The sequence below is a fragment of the Salvia splendens genome, chromosome 10, assembly GCF_004379255.2.
Source record: "Salvia splendens isolate huo1 chromosome 10, SspV2, whole genome shotgun sequence".
Classification (NCBI taxonomy): Eukaryota; Viridiplantae; Streptophyta; class Magnoliopsida; order Lamiales; family Lamiaceae; genus Salvia; species Salvia splendens.
In genome coordinates, this window is record NC_056041.1 from 23,595,542 (window position 1) to 23,618,060 (window position 22,519).

Sequence of the window (22,519 nt, forward strand, 5' to 3'; positions counted from 1 at the left end):
TTGAAAATACAGACTTTTTTGAGGTTTTTTAGATTTTCTCACAAACTTTGAGATACTCTAGAATTTCCCCCCAAGAGAAATTTCTAATTTTTCCCTTTTGTCTGAATCATTTAATGCCCAACAATTTTTAAATTTAGACATGAGTATTAATTTATATTTATTAAAATTTATTGAAAGTGAATTTTTTAAATAATAATTAATTAGTGTTTTAAAAACACATCATTTAAATAAAGAAAATTATATAATCAAAATAAAAATTTTGTACAAATTTTTACATAATCATTTTAAATCACGAAAATAAAGTATTAATATACAAAATAAAATTAATCATCATCCTAACTGAATGCAATTTAAAAGACAAAACTCACAAATATCTCAATTCACTACATATCCTGAAATTTGTTAATTTTTCAAGATAGACATAGTTCAATATAATTAAAAATATTATTGTCTAAAAAAACTACAAGTTATAAAATATTAAAACTATAGCAATTCAAAAAAATAATTTTACTTTGATTGAAATTGTTCATTAGAAAAAAAAACAGAAAATCTCATAGTTCATGAAATTAAATTAGAAAAAAATAATAACTAAGAAATTATTAGATATGTCAAAAGTTTGTGTATTTGAAAATTAGACGCGTCTAATTTTTAATAATCCAAAATTTGCTGCGAATCAAACTGTCTCACTAATTATGAAGTATTTGTTTTTCGCTAGGAGGTTTTATGTAGTACTATTGTTTTGGGAGTTAGGTAAAGAAGGAACACAGAGTAAGGATAGGGAATAAAGTAGATATAGTGTTGTTTGGTCTATAAAATCAATAACTTTCCCAAAAATCTGCTATTTTCCATGAACTATAAAAGTACTACGAAAAACCACTAACTTGGGCGGAGTGTGTTTTCCCAGCCTGACCCGATTTTACTATTTTCCGGCAAAAAACGTTATATGTGGACAGTCATAAAGTCTGCGAGTGTGCACCAAAAATTTAAAACCTTACGTCGTCATTTCCTTTTCTAGCTTTTTCATAAATCCAAGAATTTGACTAACAACTTACAACTTTCTAGGTTAGAATACTTTGAATTGGGAAAATGGAAATGGTCTGCGTATTCGTGGAAAACGTCCTACGCATTTAGGAAATGACTGATTTACCATTTTATATTTTAAATATTTTACTTTTAGTCCTAGAGCTTAACACATCACGCCACTCGAAGAGAAGTAGTGACAACTAGGATGAGAAATGCCACGTAATCTGACCTATCATGTGAAAAAATAACCAACGCCAAAGTTTGTAATTTTTTTTAAATATCATATTTCAGGGAAAGTTAACAACGACCAAAGTTCCTTTAGAAACACATTTTTAATGAGACAGTCCGAAAAAGAAAATGCTTCACATTTACAGAGACGGAGGAAGAATGTGTTCCACCAAAACTTTATTAGAATGAAATATTTTGGTAGTGATTTAAAAATAAAAACAAAAAAAAATATCTATATTATTCTAATACTAATGTAAAATTAATTGTGAATGTGGAATGGATAAACGATGGTAGCTATTAACCTTCTAAAGTTAGTTTTTAGACATAGCTAAGCATTACTTAAAAAAATGTAAGAAAACGTGCGTGTTACTTCCAAAATGGTATATTCGAGATTCACCATTGACAAAACTAACAAAAACAAAAACCAAAACCCTATCAGAGGAATATTCTCTATAAGCAAAATAACAAAATATCTTTATATATACCAATTTTTATGCTTTCTGGAAAATTTGAGTGGAAACCATGAGTCGATGATAAATTGGTTCTCTCCCTCATGGCCTTACTTTAATCATATGCTGAATATGGTGATGGAATTTATCATTTTCTAGTGTTAAATTGTTAACCACATAGAATTTGCCTCTTATAGCAGAGATAGCGCCCAGAACCAATTGGGGATTTTTCTTAAGAAATGAAAATGAGCTTAATAAACATACTCTGTCTTTCTGTCTCTCATTATTTGTTACTTTCATCTGCTAATACTTACTCCCGCCAACCCGCCATAACCGAGTCACTTCTTTTGGTACAAGATTCAAGAAATTGATATTTAAAGAGTTAAAGTGGAAAGAGTAAAGCATGAGAGACAGAAATAGAGAAGTGAAAAGAATAAAGTTGGTGAAAAATTAAAATAAGAAAGAAGATTCTTAGCTTAAAAATAGAAAGTGACTTGCTTATAGTGGGACGAGGAGAGTATTACATAAATATTTTACTATTTTTAATAATAGGCCACACATTCCATTCATTCTTTATTATAAAACTAAAATATAAAAATAAAATACGTATATTTCGCTAATTTTTTTCACTCACTTTATTAATGACTTTTGGTGTGATACTAATTCCAAATTTTAATTAAATTTAACTTATATATGACTTTTAGTACTCCTTCCGTCCCTGAAAATTTATCACTTATTTCTTTTTACGTCCGTCCCTAAAAATTTGTCACCTTTCACGTTTAGCATTTTTTGTAGCGGACCTCACATTTCACTAACTCATTCTCACTCACATTTTATTTTAAAACTAATATATAAAAGTAGGACCCACATGTCACTAACTTTTTCAACTCACTTTCTATTACATTTCTTAAAACACGTGACGGGTCAAATGGTGCCAAATTTTAAGGGACGAAGGGAGTATTAAATTAAAGAGGGAACATCTTTTTTGGTCCACGAACTTTATCAAAGTATCATTTTAGGTCCGTGAACTTTGAAAATATTATTTAAGGTCCACCAACTATGAGTTAATATCATTGGAAGTACTTTTTACTATTTCCAAGTTTTTTTGGACGAAAATACCCTCAATACCTTAAAGAGTGTATATTTTTAATACATTTATCATATACTCATATTTTTTATAAATATCTTTACAATATATTTTTGACAAATTTTCTAAATATAATTTGACCTTCAATATTATCATTTAATTTTGTGACATGCAAGAAAAGATCTTTATTTAATTTTTTATTATTAAAGAAAAGTTCTTTATTCAATTTTTAAAAAATTAATATAAAAAATTGAAGAAGCAATTTTACTTGCATGTCACAAAATTAAGTGATAATATTTAAGGTCAAATTATATTTAGAAAATTTGTCAAAAATATATTGTAAAGATATTTACAAAAAAATATGAGTATATAATAAATTTATTAAAAATATATACACTTTAAGGTATTGAGGGTATTTTCGTCCAAAAAAACTTGGAAATAGTAAAAAGTACTTCAAATGATATTAATCTATAGTTGGTGGACCTCAAATGATATTTTTAAAGTTCACGGATCTAAAATAATACTTTGGCAAAGTTCGTGGACCAAAAATGATGTTCCCTCTAAATTTAAAATATATAATGACCGACTAGTAAGATGGTGAAGAGATAATGTACGAATAAAGAATAAGAGTTAAAAGGATAAGGTTGTGATAGTTATTTCTTTAGTACGAGATGATCAGATGATGGTGATTTGTGGATACACTAATGAATGGAATTAACAATTAACTAATTAATTCTTACACTTACGAAAAGAAAAATCTAAAAGAGGAATATCGCATGCTTTGAATAAAAACCCAGGTGTTATTCGTTGTAGTTTCCTTGTTTATTTTGCAGATGATGGAATTTGTAGTACTATCTATGATTGTGGCCAATTTTGCACCTAATTGTAAGCGTTCTATATTCTTATATAGTGTGCCACTTGTTTATGTATGCTTTATGGCTTTGAGATTCTAATAGCATAAAGCATATCCTCTATCATCTACAATTTTTATATTCTTGAACATTTATTTTATGCATATACATTATTTTAACCATATACTTCCTCCACGGCCCATTAAATATCTCATAGGATTTTCTAATTTGGATAGTCTTCAACAAATGTCATATTTCATTTTTACTCACTTGATCTATTTTAGGAGTCTCGTTTGAATTTGATATGGATTTTTTTAAAAAAATTAGAGAAAAAAATTAGTGGAATATGAGTCATATTTATATATATATATATATTAGTTTTATAATAAAATGTTAGTAGAAAAAAGATAATAAAAAGTGGAGCCTATTACCATTTTCAACCGGGTATCCTAAAGTGATACCCAAAAATTGTAAATCGGAACTCCTAAAGTAGGACGGAGGGAGTACTATTTTTTTAGTAAGTAAATCGCATATTCCACAAACTCAATCTACTCACAATTATTACTCCATAAAACTAATGCTCAATCCGTCCATAACTAAATGTCACATATCTGACCGATATGGGTTTTAAGAAATTGTTTGACTTTATAAAGTAAAGTGAAAAAAAAATTGTGGAAATATGAGGTCTACATTTATATATTAGTTTTATAGTAATAAAATGTGAGTGAAATGAGTTAATAGAATAAGGTTCACTTACCAAATATAGTAAAAGTGAAATGAGACAACATTGACAGACGTACGAAAAATGAAAAATAAGACGGACAAAGAGAGTATATAAAAGTTCCATTAACTTATTCAAGTCACTTTCCTTCACAAAATCAAACAATTTATTAAAACTCACACAGTCAAATGTGCAAGACATATAGTATTATGATTGAAGGAAACATGTATTCAACTACATACTACTCGCTTTGTCGCAAAAGAATATGCACTATAAGTTCGATATAAATTTTAATATAAAATTTATAAAGTAAGAGAGAGGTAGAAAGAAAAAGTAATTAAAGTGTTGTTAGTGGAGAATGGGTCTCACCTCATTAGAAAGAAAAAAAAGTTTCTAAAATTAGAAAATATATATTCTTTTGGAATGAGTTAAAAAGAACGAGAGCATATTCTGGTGGGATGAATGAATTAATTCATCATTTTTCTTATTCAAGTGTACATAGATGTAATTATACGGAAAATTACTTTGATATTGAGGAACTTTTATTCGTACAATGAATTGAATTCAATTATGTTATCACTAAATATTTTCTGTATTTCTACGACATATGTTATGTTAATTTACAATTATCTATCCCCAAAATAATCGCAAATTCGCAATAAGTGATCTGATACGTCTTTACGTGGATTCTTCCTACAAACGCAATTTATAATTAGGTGTCAACTTTGTAAAAATGTTACGCTAAACATTTATTCTTATCCAACATAGTCACATACTCATTACTGATGTCAATGATGTGGACCATTGACTATGAATATCTTATAAAATTAAGACCAACGACAACAAAATATATAGAGAAAGAAACCTGATAAATAAAAAATTATTTTAATATATAATCTATAAGTCATTTCTGGTATTTACATTGTTAAAAGTGCATCACCACCTTTCAAATAGATGTCTGATAGTAGTATTTAACTGGTGTAGTTTTAATAAATTATTTGATTTTGTGACATAAAATGAATGAAAAAAATAGTAAAGCGTGTGTCTTATTTTTGTTTATTAATTTTATAGAAAATAATTGTATGTAAAATGAGTTAATGTAATATAAGGTTCACTTATTAGAAATAATAAAAAACTTTAAAAAATTATTAAAATTATTTCAGATAAAAAAATATAAGATATTTAATAGAGACTGAAAGAAATATATTTTAAAATATAATCTATAAATTTTTTGAATTTAAATTGTGAAGATTGACTATGAATTCCTTATTTTGCTAAATGAAATTATGGTCTTTGAATATCATGCTTCTAACATAATATATCCGTCAACAAAAAATTAGTTTGTTCTTTACCTTTTGGGCCATCCATTAAATTAGCCTTTTTAGTAAATATTTTCTTTCAAATAATGTAAATCTCAATTTTTCATTAACAATATTTTAACTAATTTTTCTTTCTATATCCCCATAATTAACCAAATTCGACATTAAACACATGCCGTCCACAACTAAACTTATTTATGGATGGAGGAAATATATTTATTTTGTATTTCACCATTTTTATAGTAATTTATGATGTTTCTCAATGAATTAATCATTACATAATAGTTCATAAATTTGTCATATATAAAAGATACATATGTATAGAAATAGAACTGACCATTTTTAACATGACGAGAACCTGCATAAAGTTAATGGATTTTGGTCAAGCCTTGATTGGTTTGGAATTGGATCCTTGTTGGGTCGAGCCAATAAGAACACGATGACATTGAATTCGGTTTGGGTTGGATCAGGGTTATGTTCGGGTTACCCGTTAAAAAATATAATTATTATTTTAATTATATTATTTATTAAAAAACTATTACACTTCAGTATATTATTTAGATTTAAATCGTGATAAAGTTTTAATCATGTCATAACATATTTTAATTGTGTAATATCATATTTTATCATGTAATGTGAGGTGTTGATCGTGTAAAATCATGTTTTGGTCGTTATTATTTCGGTCAAACTAATTTTAATAGTGACTTACTACCATTAAAAGTAGGGCTAGTTAACAATTTTCGACACGACACAATAATTTGGCACAAACACCTTGAAGTTAATGAGTTGGGACCTAATAAAAACTCCATGTTTTCGAATTGGGTTTGGAATGAGTTGGATCAATATTGAGTTGACCCGATAGCTACTTAATTCGCAAGATTTATTAATTCGAGACATAAAAAATACGGATTATATAGTAAAACATTCTTCCTTTAACTAAGATATTGACATTTGGAATCACCTAAAGAAAATAGAATACGTATGTGGCTGTCTAAAAACATATCTAGTGTGTCACACAGCATTGTAATTAACGTTACCCTCACCTAAGCTATTTATAGCCATAATAATTAATGTCGGTAATTATAGAATTTACCTAATTGAGTATAATTAAGAGCATCAGAGTCAAATAACACAATCAATCACCACCCACCATTATCATCAAACTGAAAATCTTCTAATTTGTTTGTTTCTTTTAGATGAAAAACCATTTAAGAAAGAGTTATACGAGAAAACAAGTGAAATAGATCTATATATGCAGATACTTTTAATTATATTAATTAATCTTCATGTATCAAACAAAAAGTTAATATTCCGTCTCTTGAAATAATAGGTTGATATTATTAATTTGATTATTTTGTATACTTATAATCTTCTAAACAAAGTAATTAGAGTTCTAATTAGTCGCATGAAACAGGCAATAACAATTTGAAGCAATCATAAATAATTAAATTCATAAGAAAATTTTGGTTATGAACCGAATCATCAATATAATGTTTAATTCTAACCCCATTTTAAATATATGGATAAAATCACATAAACCAATATATGGTATAGTTTGAGTGAGAAAATTGATTCATAATATAACGGATTTTTAGTAAACGATGTATCTCTAATAAACAAAGATTTTTAGTAAATGATGTATCTCTAATAAACAAAGAAAGATGAATGAATGAATAAGGAGTACTTAGTATATTTCAACCACTCTTTTTTTTATTCAAACGATTGACTTTATGAACCAGTTTTTCATTTGTATGAAATCAACTTTCATAAAGTAAAGATGATAGAAAGTTAAAAACATCGAAACATATATTGAGTATACGACTTAATTTCTTTTCCTCAAATTAAACACCACTAGAATATCGGTAAAGGATAATCACTATACAACATTATTTAATAGATCAAATTATGGAAACTCAAATAATTCCCAATATTTCTTTAATTGATACTATTACATTAATTTACACAAAACCAATATCTTCAAAAAGTACGAAACTCTTTTCATTTTAGTCTATCTTTGAAAAGCATGAACTTTCTAATTTTTGAAACTCTTTTTTCTATAATTAGATAGACTTATACTCCAGTATTAATACTTAAAAAAAAATTCTCTCTCTTTTTCGTACTTTACTAATTATGCATGACCAACTAGATATTCATACTTTTCGGGGGCGGAAAAAGTAGAACTCTCTCCATCTCACAATAATTGTCACTCTTTTCCATTTAGCTTCATTCCACAATAATTGACACACTTCATTTTTACCATAAATGGTAAATATGTTTCACATTCCACTAACTCTCTCCACTCACATTTTATTATAAAATCAATATAAAAAAGTGGATGTCACAGTCTATTAACTTTTTCAACCAACTTTTCTTTACTATTTCTTAAAATTCGTGCCCACAGTAAGACTGAAAATTATTGTGGGATGGAGAAAGTATTTTTTATAAATAATTCTATTGGTACTTAAAAGTAAATTTAAATCTAAAATTCATTACCATGATATGGATTAGACGTTGAACTAATAAAGAGAATGATGATTGGATGTCACCCTGAAAATCCGGTAAACCAGAAACAAAAATAGAAAGTAAAGAAAACAAAGATGATAAGATACCCGTCGGGGAATATTAATCACATCAAACCAGTGCGTTTTGCATCACACCTGACGGTCCAATACCTCTTCAAGAAATACTTCTTCACTAAATATAAAATATTTATTTTTCAACATAAAAATTTATATAATGGTATTTTATGAGTTATGTGAAAAGAGAAAAGTAGAAATGTGTTGTTTTTATTTTATAAAATGTTTCATTTTTATTGAGACAGCTTAAAAAAGCGTTTCATTGTTGGCGATATATAGAAAATCCTCGCTATCGAAGATTTCAATAAATGATTTCAAAAAATTCAAACTTCACCAATTAAATACAATCTCGAACGTAATTTGACATACAACTGAACTGATAAAAATGATTCTAGACATACTCCTACGTATCAAGAGTTATGATCCCCCGTCCTATTCAAGATCTTCACATTTTCTTATTAATTTATCTCACTCAAGATGTCAATTTTCTATAGTTCGAAATAAGGCCACCCGTAACGCGTTACGCGGGTGGCCCGAGTCACGTTACGGAGGGACGAGACAAGCACGGGACGCGTTGCAACGTCCCGGCCCGTCACCAACCCGTCCCCAGCACGTCACGCGTTCCGTCACTCCGAGACGCGGCACGGGACGGCTCGCCACGCGCTCCCGCGACGTGGCGCGCTCACAGGCCATGCGTGACGCCCACTCGGCGGCCTGCAAGTGGGATTCGTCACGCTGACGCAATAAATTATTTTAAAAAAAATCGAATTAAAATTAAAAAATTAAAAAATAAAAAAATTGGCAAACGGTAATGTTACCGTTTTTATAGCCGTTTCCAATTATTTTTTTACTCTATAAATACTCATAATTCATCCTCATTTCACACACAACTACACATCTATTCTTCCCAAATCATCTCCATTTCCTCTCCAATTTTCATCTTAAATCATCTCTCTTTTATTCTTCCCCCAAATTTAATCGATCTCATGGATCCGTATGAGCAAATGCGTCGAAGAATGGAAGAATCACTTGAAGAAGATTGACGCCGGGAGGCGAAGGAAGCCGCGCCGCCCCAAAGACGCTCCCGGACTTACATCCATCATAACCGGGAGGAAGCCGCCGCAAGGTTAGTTCGCGACTACTTCTGCGATAACCTGGTGTGGGGAGATACCTACTTCCGTCACCGTTTCCGCATGCGGCGACAGCTATTTCTCCACATCGCAAATACATTGGCGGCCCGGGAAGAGTTCTTCCAAGAAAGGTTCGACGCCGTCGGCCGTCCCAGCCACACGACGCTGCAGAAATGTACTACATCAATCCGCCAGCTTGCGACTGGACAAACGACGGATGTGTTCGACGAATACCTCCACATTGGAGACAGCATTGGGAGAATGTGCTTGCTCCAATTCTGCAAAGGCGTCCGGACAGCCTTCACCGACGAATTTCTCCGGAAATCAAGCACGACAGATTGTCAGTTCTTGCTCCGCCTTCACGAAGAAGTGCATGGATTCCCCTGGATGCTTGGCAGCGTCGACTGCAAGCACTGGCAATGGAAGAATTGCCCGGTGGCGTGGAGGGGGTCGTACACAAGCGGCCACAAAGACACCCACCCCACCGTTATACTCGAGGCCGTTGCCGACTACCGGCTATGGATCTGACATGCGTACTTCGGGGTCCCCGGCTCGAACAATGACATAAACATGCTCCACCAATCCGACCTCTTCGCCGAAGTTTTGGATGGTAAAGCGCCGGCCATCAACTTCACCGCTAACAACCGACACTATAAAATGGGGTACTATCTTGCCGACGGCATCTACCCGAAGTGGCCAACCTTCGTGAAGACGTGCGCTAGGCCTGTGAACGCAAAGCAGACGCTTTTTGCGCAGAAACAGGAGGCTGCTCGGAAGGATGTGGAGCGGGCGTTCAGGGTTCTCCAAGCGCGCTTCAATATTATCAAAGCCCCGGCTCGTACGTGGTTCATGGAGAGCATGGTCGACATCATGTATACGTGCGTAATCTTGCACAACATGATTGTCCAAGACGAAGGACCCGAGGCGGGAAATTGGTTCGACCCCAAAGCCCCCCGGAAGCTCAACCGCCAGTAGTCTGCCTAGAAGTGGAGTGCATCCGTCTATACAAGAACGGTTGTCTATTCGGGCAAGGACACATAACTCTTCCGCCCACTCCCAACTCAGAGATGATCTAATATAGCACATTTGGGCAAACTTTGGCGGATGAAATTAAATTATGTATTTTGTAATTTTTTTAGGATTTTTAATTAAGTTTTTTTTTAAATTTTTTACGAATTTTATGTTGTAATGTTATTTTATTTTTAATGAAGTGTGATTTTTATTAATTGAATTTGTTGGAAAAAAATATAAAAAATGAAATTGAATGAATAGTAATTTAAGAGACGGTTAAAAGACAGATAAGAGACGGAGGGTTGCAGGTTCTGTCCCTTAGTTAAGGATGGAGTAAAAAAGTACAGTGGGGCCCGCGAATAGTAATTTAAGGGACGGTATAGTGACAGCGTTGTGGATGACCTAAATTTCTCTCCCACCTCTCTTCAATAAATATATTTAATTACATTTTTTCTCTCTACTTAATTCACCTAACAACTCCTCCTAAAATCCTGTGTCACTTAAAATTGTGAACATCTTAAGTGGGATGAAATGAGTATTCCATGCATATTCTCTTTGTGTATATGCGAGCTTGCAACGCTCATCACCCCGCCAATTGGATTCGACCTAGGATCTTCTAATCAATTACAAAAATTTGAACATTGCGTGATCAATAAATCATCAAACCTTTAAACCTATGGATGAAAATATCATAAAGAGAGAAAATAAGAATTTTGATAAATTCACATATTTTAAAATTTTCGAAATTCTTCAAGTTTTAGGACAAGTGTATTATGATTTGATTCACTTTTCATATTTATAAAATATTTGTTGGGTTTGACTAAAGAGTCAAAGAAGATTTAGATATGGTCTTATTCTAATAGATTTTTGTAATTAAATAGAACTCAATTAATTTAAAGTTTTTAAGGAATATAGATTAGTGGTACTCTTTTGATTAATACTGATTTACCATTCAACTCCAAATTACATTATCTATGCTCTTTTTCAGTTTAATTAATTTTCAATATTTAAGATATTTTGTGTCCATTAATTATTTGAGATTGCTGCTAGCTTAATGTAATTACTTTTATAAAGAATTCTAAAAATTCTGATTGACCTTATTTATTATACTATAATAAATTTTAACTAGCTATATTTTTTACAACAAAGGCTTGATCTCAAAACATCTCTTGAGGACAATATCAACTTCAACAAAGTCGATGCACAATTCTATAGAGTAACAAAATTCATGTACATTGATCATTGCTAACCAAGATGTCATGATTACTGAGTTTCATTAGTCAAACTAGTGTATCACTAAGAATGCTGCTTGAATATATTATGAAATAAATAATCACCGATATCTCATACTTGGTTTAACCAACACATAGAACTTATCTTAGCACAACCCATTGTTATATCACGCTACAATGTCTTCAGTCATCCAAGATAGGAAGTGACATAAAGATCGATACTAATAACTATTCACGATATATTGTCCACATCTATCTATGTTGAAAACATCAATTAATAATTTATACAAGGTACTGACTGAAAGATCATCTCTAACGATGAGTCTACCAAACGTCTTGACTTGTCAGTTTCATTAATTTTTACTCTCTCCATTCCACATAAGGCGAACCATTTCTTTTTCATCACACGATATTTATGTATTGTTTCGTGATTGAGTGGAGAGAGAATAAAATAGAGATAATGATGTTTTCATTTTAGGAAATATTTCAGTTCAAGTGGGATAGATGGAGTATTTTCTATAAATTTAATCAACAAATAATAACAAATGACAAACCATGTGATAAATACATTTCTCCTCGTAAATTGTGGAAAATAGGGTTTTACAAATGCAAGTATCATTAAACATATTTTCAGTATATATCCTAAAATTCTCTGACTTATACTCAAAACATACTTCGTATGTATAAAAACTACTCAAAAATCTCTCACTTATACTCTAAGAGTGTCCACAGTGGGAGAGCCGCGACCCGTGGCTCGGGTGCGCGGCCCCCACTGCAGAGAGCCACGATCGGTGGCTGGTAGCCGAGAGCCGAGAGGGAGCCGCGGCCGCGGCCTTCACGCGGCTCAGCCGTGTGTTCCGCGGCCCACCACTGTAGCGGGCCGCATTTCGTGGCCCAGCCACCGAATTTTTTTTTTTGCTTCTTTTTTTTATAAATACACACCATTTTTCCTCTATTTTTCTACCCCAATTCAAACACCACTCTTTCCAATACAACAAAGTTCTTGTTAAACTTTTTTTTGATTAGGTTGTGAATTTTTTTTATTTACAATCCAAATTATTTTATTTTAAATAAAATTATAAATATCATATATTATAGTTTAATAAAATTTATTGTAGTTAAATTATAAAATATCATTAAAAAAAGCAAACAAATTAATTTTTATTTTGGAGCGGACCACATTTCGTGGCCCTTGTTATTTACCATTGTGGAGAGCTCAGGAGAGCCACATTTGGTGGCCGGGCTAACTTTGGTTGCCCTTGAGGACCGTGGACACTCTGATCTCCTTGATAACTTCTAAAAGTTCTAAAACACATGGTTTCCACATGACCATTTAATGCTATGCTAGGTCCTAGATAGGCATTTTGTGAAGTTATATGCCACCTTGTCATCTAATGCCATTTGTTCAGGTATACATTGAAAAACATGTTATTATGCTATTTCGTATTATAAAGCCTAATTTGTTGTAAATTTTGAGAAGATATTTATTTATCGTATGGTTTGTCACTATTGTTTCAATTCATAGGAACATTTGATAATGGAACAAACAAATTTTTTTCGATAGATTGATTAATAGACTAATGATTGCACAATAATATCTTCTAGTCAGTACCTTATAGAAGCAAGCAGAAGTCATTCTTAGATTTGTGCCGGCACGAGCTAGTGCTTCTCGGAGTTAAAAGATCACGACCAGCTCTCAGAGTGGTGCAAGCTAGCAGACATTGTAAAGAAATGTGAATCGAATAAGTTAGTGGAATAAGAGTCTCGCTTATATATATTAGTTTTATAATAAAATGTGAGTGAAATAAGTTGGTAGAATGTGGAGCCTACTTACCATTTATCGGGGATGATGCAGGGATCGCATGGCGCTGCGGGGGAGGGGGGGTAGGCAGGGGGTCCCCAATCGCCGGTGGACAATGTCTATCGGCCCTATTTGGATTTACTGGCGCCAGACAACCCGCCGAGTACTCCTCTCGATACTCAGTTCACTAGCATGGAGACGTTCTCGCTTGAGGAGTTTGGGCTATCTCCGATCCGGGATTCTCCCACCGACGCACCAACGGCGACAGGGAGGAGGGGGGAGGCCAGGGAGAGGGAGGGGCAGAGGACGGGGCATTACCTCGCCCGTCCCGATGTACAATGGTGAGGCGGGGGCCGCTGAGGTGGGGGAAGGGTCCAGCGGGAAGAAGAGGACCGTTTGGAGCATGGAGGAGTACATCGCGCTGGCGAAGGCATGGATCAGTGTGGTGGATGATCCGTACGTCGGGGCTAACCAGCACATCGACAGGATGTGGTGGCGCATTAGCCAAAGCTACCTCCAGTTCAAACCGCCAGGGGGGAAGCCTCACAACGGAGAGCAATGCCGGAAACAGTGGGAGCGGTTGAGGATGCAGCTCAGCCGATTTGCCGGCATTTACACAAACAACCTCCGCTCGGCAACCAGCGGCATGTCTGCCGAGGATGTGAAGCTCCTGTCTCACCATCAGTTCATCGACACTGTACAAGGGTTCGGGGAATTCAAATATTGGGAGGTCTATCTTGTGGTGCAGACTTCGGCCAAGTTCACTGCGGGTGTTGAATCTGGCTGGCCGAAGCAGACGAAGATCAGTGCCTCCGGGGAGTACAGTAGCAGTGCTGGTTCCCACGAACTCCCCCTCCCCCGAGGCAGAGTTCCCGACGCCCACATCGCCGGGCCACCGCCGTCGCCCGGTTGGGCAAAAGTTTGCGGCACGGATGGCGAGGGGAAGGGTCAGCGGATCCGGCGAGGCCCAATCGACAACACCCACCCAAAACGATCACGAGAACCCCTCATTCGCCCGCATCGCGGCACATGAAACATTGTCACGTGCAATGGTTGAATGTCGCAAATCGACCGACCGCCATTACAAGCGGTCACTTAAGGATATCATCAACAGTATGCGGCGCAATTTGGGGTTCGGAGACATGTCGGAGAGTGACGATGAGGGGGGTGGCGGAGGCGGGGACGGAAAGGGGACTGGCGGCTGGGAATCCGAGGAGTGAGAAGGCGGTTTTTTTAACAATGTAATTTTTTTAATAATTATGTATTTTTTTTAATTAAGTATGTTTTTTTAAAATAAAGTGATTTCATTTTCCTCGTATTTGTGTCGAAATTTTAATTCCGTAAATTGTTTAATTCCGTAAATTGTTTAATTTGTGAATTTTTATTGTAGGAAGTCCGTCGGGATGTCCTTGGGGATGTCCGCCACTGTGCAGTGAGATGTCCGTATGACGTGGCATGAGGTGTTTTTGGGACATCCACACCACTGCTAATGCTCTTAGCACAAAATGCAAAAAGAAAAAAAATCAGTTCATGGTCTTCTTATAAGAGCATTAGCAGTGGTGCGGAGGTCCCGACGGATATCCCCGCGGACATCCCAAAAACACCTTCTGCCACGTCATACGGACATTCCACTGCGGATGCCACGTCATACGAACATCCCACTGCACAGTGGCGGACATACCCAAGGACATCCCGACAGACTTCCCACAATAAAAATTCACAAATTAAACAATTTACGGAATTAAAAATTCAACACAAATACGGGGAAAATGAAACCACTTTATTTTTAAAAAAAACATACTTAATTAAAAAAATACATAATTATTAAAATTACATTATTAAAAAAACCGCATTCTCACTCCTCATATTCCCCGCCGCCAGTCCCCTCGTCGTCCCCGCCGCCGCCACCCCCCTCGTCGTCACTCTCCGACATGTCTCCGAACCCCAAATCGCGCCGCATACTGTTGATGATATCCTTAAGTGACCGCTTGTAATGGCGGTCGGTCGATTGTCACCATTCAACCATTGCACGTAACAAGGTTTCATGTGCCGCGATGCGGGCGAATGAGGGGTTCTCGGGATCGTTTTGGGTGGGTGCTGCCGATTGGGCCTCGCCGGATCCGCGCCGCGGACTTTTGCCCAACCGGGCGACAACGGCGGCCCGGCGATGTGGGAGTCGGGAACTCTGCCTCGGCGGGGGGGGGGGGGGGGGGGGAGTTCGTCGGAACCAACACTGCTACTGTACTCCCCAGAGGCGTTGATCTTCGTCCGCTTCGGCCAGCCAGATTCAACACCCGCAGTGAACTTGGCCGAAGTCTGCACCACAAGATAGACCTCCCAATATTTGAATTCCCCGAACCCCAGTGTTGTGTCGATGAACTGATGGTGAGACAGGAGCTTCACATCCTCGGCAGACATGCCGCTGGTTGCCGAGCGGAGGTTGTTTATTTAAATGTCGGCAAATCGGCTGAGCTGCTTCCTCAGCCGCTCCCAATGTTTCCGGCATTGCTCTCCGTTGTGAGGCTTCCCCCCTGGCGGTTTGAACTGGAGGCAGCTTTGGCTAATGCGCCATCATATCGTGTCGATGTGCTGGTTAGCCCCGATGTACGGATCCTCCACCACACTGATCCACGCCTTCGCCAGCGCGATGCACTCCTCCATGCTCCAGACGGTCCTCTTCTTCCCGCTGGATCCCTCTCCCACCTCACCACCGTACATCGGGACGAGTGAGGTAATGCCCCGTCCCCTGCCCCTTCCTCTCCCTGGCCTCCTCCCCCTTCTCCTTGTCGCCGTTGGTTCGTCGGTGGGAGAATCCCGGATCGAATATAGCCCTAACTCCTCAAGCGAGAACGTCTCGATGCCAGTGAACTGTGTTTCGAGAGGAGTACTCGGCGGGTTGTCTGGCGCCAGTAAATCCATACAGGGCCGATAGACAACATGTCCACCGATGATTGGGGGACCCCCTGCCTACTCCCCCGCAGCGTTAGGCGATCCCTGCATCATCCCCGACATCATCATCCCGGGCATCTGGGGCATCATTCCCGGCATTCCGGGACTCGCCCCGGGCATCTTGGACATTTGGGGCATCATCCCATACCAGTGCGGGTACATGTTGTAGTACCCGGGCATCATCCCCGGCATTTGGGGCATCGCGGCGGACATCGGTGTACTACCGCCGATGGGAAAATAAGGCGCCTGTGACTCCCTCGTGGCGAGGGAATCGCTATCGTGGTGCTCCATTATTTTTCGAAAGAAAAGTATTTTAGAGAGAGAGATACTCGTTAATACAAGTGGTGGGAATGAAATGAAGGTCAACGATACGTATTTATAGAATTATTAAAAAAAGAAATTAATGCAATAATCGAGACGTCCACACGGACGTCCGTGGGAGTCAACGCAATGGCGGACGTCCGCACGAACGTTGCGACGGATATCAGCGGAACGCTGCGGAACTCCGGTGTCCGCAGCGGACGTCCGTATCCGTGCCTCCCTTATACAATGGCGGACGTCCCGTGCGGACTTCCGGCGCACCGGTCGAAATTCCGCTGGGACGGGCGCCATTGCTATAATGGTCAACGATTATGGCTCTTTTTATTTATCAAACCGAATGTGGTTTTATATTTCAACTTTCGATGTGGCATGTGTTTCCGATTATTTTTTCAACGTAATATTTTTAATTGATCGCGTCGAATTACTTATTACGTCATATTAAGCTCCATGTACAATCGCCAAATATGTCAAAATATTAATATTAACAATCAATCTTTAAACTTGCGTCCAGTCAAGTTTATTAAAATTCATAATTTTTCGGTAACTTTTTCTTAAAATAGCAAACTCTTTTTTATATTTCTATTTTTGCCCACTTTTCCCTCTTTCATCGATACTCTTTTCATCACACTCTAACTGACTTTTTTTTCGACGTTGTTTCACTCTTAATGATATATTTAAAAATAAATCTCTATTTTGGCAGCCCACTAAAATTAAACCTGTTTTAAATGTGAAAAAGTTTGTTATCACATTTTCCTCTCTCTTATTTTATTAATCGAAATAAAACTATTAATAAAATTATCTGTTTTTTTATGAATGGAATCACGGAAGTACTCCCTCTATCCCACAAGAATTTGTATCATTTCCTGTTTAGTCCGTCCCATAAGAATATGCACTTTCTAATTTTAGACCTATTTTCTATCTAATGAGGTGGGACTAATTTTCACTAATAATACTTTATTTGTTTTTTCTCTCTAAATCTCTCTTACTTTATCAATTTTACATTAAAACTCGAAATGAACTTAAAGTGCATATTTTTTTAGGAATAGGAGTATTATTCTCCTTAAATGGGGCGGAGAAAATAATTACGTATTAAAAGTCATATCCTCTGTAAAGAAGACTATTTTTGTGAATTGAGGAATAAATTATTTGAAAAGACAGAAAGTTCCTTGGAAGAAAAAAATACAAACGAGATTTGTTAATTACCGCCATACCCTCATCGTCTACTAAAATACGCGAGGCAAAAACCAGCTCCCAGATCGCATTTGCAGTCAAAACTCTACCTAAAACTTTGAAATTTTATCAAAGCCCATCGTATATCTCTAAAATAATGAAGAGTGCAGTGACTCACAATAGGATATACATAAAAAAATTCCTTATTGACGAATTAAATAAACCACAACAGGCACATAAACAAAAGCGTAATCTGAAGCAAAGTGGATAAAAACATGATTAAACAAATGGGTCCAATGAAAATCTCAGAGCAGCAGTGGTTTGGTGACGATAATCATCAGTGGTTTTACCTGAAAAAAAGATTAGTTTTTTAATTTCTTGAATCCAACTAGAAGAAGGTGAGCAAGAATTTTCTCTCCTTCCCGAAATGCGAAGTGCCACCGACTTTTACCAAAACCATCAATTTCCGTGTGTGGTTTTTGGAGATAGTGGTTTTGGAATACGGCCTCTTGATTTTGCATATATAAAGCAGCCTTATTGGGTTTCCATTCTCCACCATCACCTCAAACACTCTCATTTGCTTGTCCCATTTGTTTTTTCTCTCCCAAATAGTTTCCCCCTTTTTCACCCCATTGGTTCATTCATCAAGCCCTCTCATTGGCTCTTTTTTGCTCTGTTTTAGGTAAGAAGAAAGAAAAAAATATCTCCCCATTTTTTCTTTTACTGCATTTCTTTCATAAGAATACTTGGAACTTAGCTTGATTTTCTTATGATCTTCCAGAATGGATAGTGATTTTTTTTTCCCGATGAGAATATAAATGGTTAAGAGTTGCAATATGTGTAATGATGATGATGATTGTGTAGTGTTAGGTGAAGAAAAATTGATCTTCTAGATTCGCCTACAAGCCTAATAGGTGGAGTGCGTGATTTGGCTGGTTTAGTCTTTCCTATTTAATGCTCCAATAATCCATTTTTTTTCTAATCGGATAAGCGTTGCTCTGTTTCTAATCTCCTCATATTTTTCTCGCAGTTGAAATTTCCAAAACCAATTTCCATCTGCAATGGCGGAACGTGTTCTCAGTCGCGTCCACAGCCTCCGCGAGCGCTTGGATGCCACTCTCGCTGCTCACCGCAACGAGATTCTCCTGTTCCTGTCAAGGTACTGTAATAACGATAGTCGTGGAAGAAACAGAATGTTTATTGATGGTGGTGCGTTGCAGGATCGAAGGCCACGGGAAGGGGATTCTGAAGCCTCATCAGCTCCTGGCAGAGTTCGAAGCGATCTGCCCCGCTGACAAGGCTAAGCTGCAGGATCACGCTTTTAAGGAGCTCCTGAAGAGCACCCAGGAGGCCATCGTGCTGCCTCCCTGGGTTGCTCTTGCCATCCGGCTGAGGCCGGGCGTCTGGGAGTACGTCCGCGTCAATGTCAACGCTCTCGTTGTCGAGGAGCTCACTGTCCCTGAGTATCTCCACTTCAAGGAGGAGCTTGTTAACGGAACGTATGTTTTTGTTTTGTTCTTGCTTTTGTTTCTTTGACTCAAATATCGTGCAGTCGAGTCGACGATCCTGATCCTAACAGATTATTGATTAGAATTGTGTTTTGGTGATCAGTGCTAATGGAAACTTTGTGCTGGAGCTGGATTTCGCCCCGTTCACGGCCTCGTTCCCGAAGCCGACGCTGACGAAGTCGATCGGGAACGGGGTTGAGTTTCTGAACCGGCATCTGTCGGCGAAGATGTTCCACGACAGGGAGAGCATGACGCCTCTCCTCGACTTCCTCCGTATGCATAACTACAAGGGGAGGACGATCATGCTGAATGACAGGATTAGGAATCTGGATGCTCTGCAGAGGGTTCTGAGGAAGGCTGAGGAGTATCTCTCCACCCTTCCTCCGGAGACCGTTTTCGATGACTTTGAGCACAAGTTTCAGGAGATCGGTCTGGAGAGGGGGTGGGGGGACACCGCGGAGCGCGTCTCGGAGATGATCTCCATGCTCCTGGACCTCCTCGAGGCCCCGGATTCCTGCACTCTGGAGAAGTTTCTGGGGCGGATTCCGATGGTCTTCAATGTTGTCATCCTCTCGCCTCACGGGTACTTTGCTCAAGAGAACGTGCTAGGCTACCCGGACACCGGTGGCCAGGTCGTCTACATCTTGGATCAAGTCCCCGCCCTGGAGCGCGAGATGATGAAGAGGATCAAGGAGCAAGGCCTCGACATCACCCCGCGGATCCTCATTGTAATTATCATTTGTTGTTTATGATGATGATGAAGAGGATGCATTCATATATTGTTGTTGTTGTTGTTGTAGGTGACTCGGCTGCTACCGGATGCGGTAGGGACGACATGTGGGCAGCGTCTGGAGAAGGTGTTTGGAGCAGAGCACTCGCATATTCTGCGAGTCCCCTTCAGAACAGAGAAGGGCATTGTTCGCAAATGGATCTCCCGTTTCGAGGTTTGGCCATACATGGAGACCTTCACCGAGGTTTGTTCGACTCACTTCACTAACTGCTTCCTCTTTGCAACGTCCAAGCTTTCGGAATGCTCATCTGTGTTTTTTGTAGGATGTCGCGAAAGAAATGGCCGTCGAATTGCAAGGCAAGCCGGATCTCATCATCGGAAACTACAGCGAGGGAAACCTCGCCGCGTCCCTGCTGGCTCACAAATTAGGAGTCACACAGGTATATAGTAGTAGTATACAATTATTACCATTTTTAAGTCAAATAAATCAGCAATTTTGTTGTAACATTGTTTGTGTTTGTGAAGTGCACCATTGCTCATGCTTTGGAGAAAACCAAATACCCTGATTCCGACATCTACCTTAAGAATTTCGATGACAAGTACCACTTCTCGTGCCAATTCACTGCTGATCTCTATGCAATGAACCATACTGACTTCATCATCACCAGCACCTTCCAAGAGATTGCTGGAAAGTAGGTTTGTTTGTTTTTTTATAAATAATCCCCTTTTTCATGAATGATGAGGCTGAAATTGTGTTTGTTAACGATGATCTGCTGCAGCAAGGACACGGTTGGCCAGTACGAGAGTCACATGGCCTTCACCATGCCCGGGCTGTACCGTGTCGTCCATGGGATCGACGTGTTCGACCCCAAGTTCAACATCGTCTCCCCCGGAGCTGACACCAGCGTCTACTTTCCCTACACGGACAAGAAGAGGAGGCTCACGGCCTTCCACCCCGAGATTGAGGAGCTTCTCTTCAGCCAAGTTGAAAACGACGAGCATCTGTGAGAAGACGAAGCGCTACCTCTCGTTGATTTATGACTATGTTGAAATGATCGTGTTTGTGTGTTGCAGATGTGTGTTGAAAGACAAGAATAAGCCGATCATCTTCACCATGGCGAGATTGGACCGGGTGAAGAACTTGACCGGTCTGGTCGAGTTGTACGCCAAGAACCCGAAGCTGAGGGAGTTGGCGAATCTCGTTGTGGTTGGTGGGGACAGGAGGAAGGAATCGAAGGATTTGGAGGAGCAGGCGGAGATGAAGAAGATGTACGACCTGATCGAGACCTACAAGCTCAACGGGCAGTTCCGGTGGATCTCGTCCCAGATGAACAGGGTGAGGAACGGGGAGCTGTACCGCTACATTGCAGACACGAGGGGCGTGTTTGTGCAGCCGGCCTTCTACGAGGCCTTTGGGCTGACAGTGGTGGAGGCCATGACGTGTGGCCTCCCGACCTTTGCAACCCTGCACGGAGGTCCTGCTGAGATCATCGTGCACGGGAAGTCAGGGTTCCACATTGACCCGTACAAGGGGGAGCAGGTGGGGGAGACGCTCGTGGGCTTCTTCGACAAGTGCACGAAGGAGCCGGGGCACTGGGATGCCATATCGGAAGGGGGCCTCAAGAGAATAGAGGAGAAGTAGGGGCTGTGTTTTTTTTTAAAGTTTGTGTTAGTTTTTGATGAAGTTGATGATGATTTCATTTGGGGTTGGGTGTGATGCAGGTACACGTGGCAGATATATTCGAGCAGGCTGCTGACGTTGGCCGGGGTCTACGGGTTCTGGAAATACGTGTCGAAGCTGGATAGGCAGGAGATTCGGCGTTACCTTGAGATGTTCTATGCTCTCAAGTATCGCAAGTTGGTAAGTAGGAAAATGCAATTAAACCAATCAATTTTATTTTTTGACATAACAAAATGCTGATGCTATGTGTTCGTGTTTGTGTTTTTTAGGCTGAGGCTGTTCCAAGGGCTGTTGAGTAAATATTATGGTGGAGTTTGATGAATAAAGGAAGACCATTAATTCCACGAAGCAATTTGCATGTTTTATGTCAATTGGCCTATTATTGAGCCTCTATCCAATCTCATTTTCTGCTTCATTTTTTGTTGGGTGTGAGCTATTGAGTTGAACTGTGTATTTCGACATTCTTTGGATGTCAGTATATTAAATAAACTTGTGGTTTTTCTCTACTCTTCAGTTGCTTGTCTCTGTACAAACTTTTCGTAATATTCATGCTTAATTCTCCATGTTTAAACTTTTCCAATTCCCATTCAATTTTCTTTTTTGTCTGGATAAGGTTAGCTCCAATGAAGTTATGTTGACTATTATATGGAATACTTTTATTTGATTTGTTGACTCATTTCAAACCTACTGTCATTATGTATTTTTTCTTCCTTCTGATTCTCTAAGTTGAAT

General features: G+C 37.9%; 1 protein-coding gene across 2 annotated transcripts; it reads left to right on the forward strand.

Moving 5' to 3' along the window:
• Window positions 1-18,390: 18,390 nt before the first annotated feature.
• Window positions 18,391-22,293, forward strand: LOC121752062 (sucrose synthase). Of its 2 annotated transcripts, none has more exons than XM_042146942.1 (11): window positions 18,391-18,550; window positions 18,899-19,027; window positions 19,089-19,367; window positions 19,480-20,104; window positions 20,177-20,350; window positions 20,430-20,546; window positions 20,632-20,798; window positions 20,886-21,110; window positions 21,181-21,744; window positions 21,829-21,967; window positions 22,057-22,293. In XM_042146942.1, the coding sequence occupies exons 2-11, from the start codon at window positions 18,930-18,932 to the stop codon at window positions 22,084-22,086; spliced, it is 2,418 nt and encodes an 805-aa protein (XP_042002876.1). In that variant the 5' UTR covers window positions 18,391-18,550; window positions 18,899-18,929; the 3' UTR covers window positions 22,087-22,293. The 2 variants fall into 2 exon arrangements, with proteins under 2 accessions (XP_042002876.1, XP_042002877.1); XM_042146943.1 differs by lacking the exon at window positions 18,391-18,550 and adding an exon at window positions 18,631-18,782.
• The last annotated feature ends 226 nt before the right edge of the window (window positions 22,294-22,519 follow it).

Coding starts and splice junctions, on each gene's coding strand:
- LOC121752062 (XM_042146942.1), top strand. CDS start 18,930: ATGGCGGAACGTGTTCTCAGTCGCGTCCACAGCCTCCGCGAGCGCTTG. Junction 20,351..20,429: donor ACATGGAGACCTTCACCGAG/GTTTGTTCGACT, acceptor TGTTTTTTGTAG/GATGTCGCGAAAGAAATGGC. Junction 21,745..21,828: donor CTCAAGAGAATAGAGGAGAA/GTAGGGGCTGTG, acceptor GGTGTGATGCAG/GTACACGTGGCAGATATATT.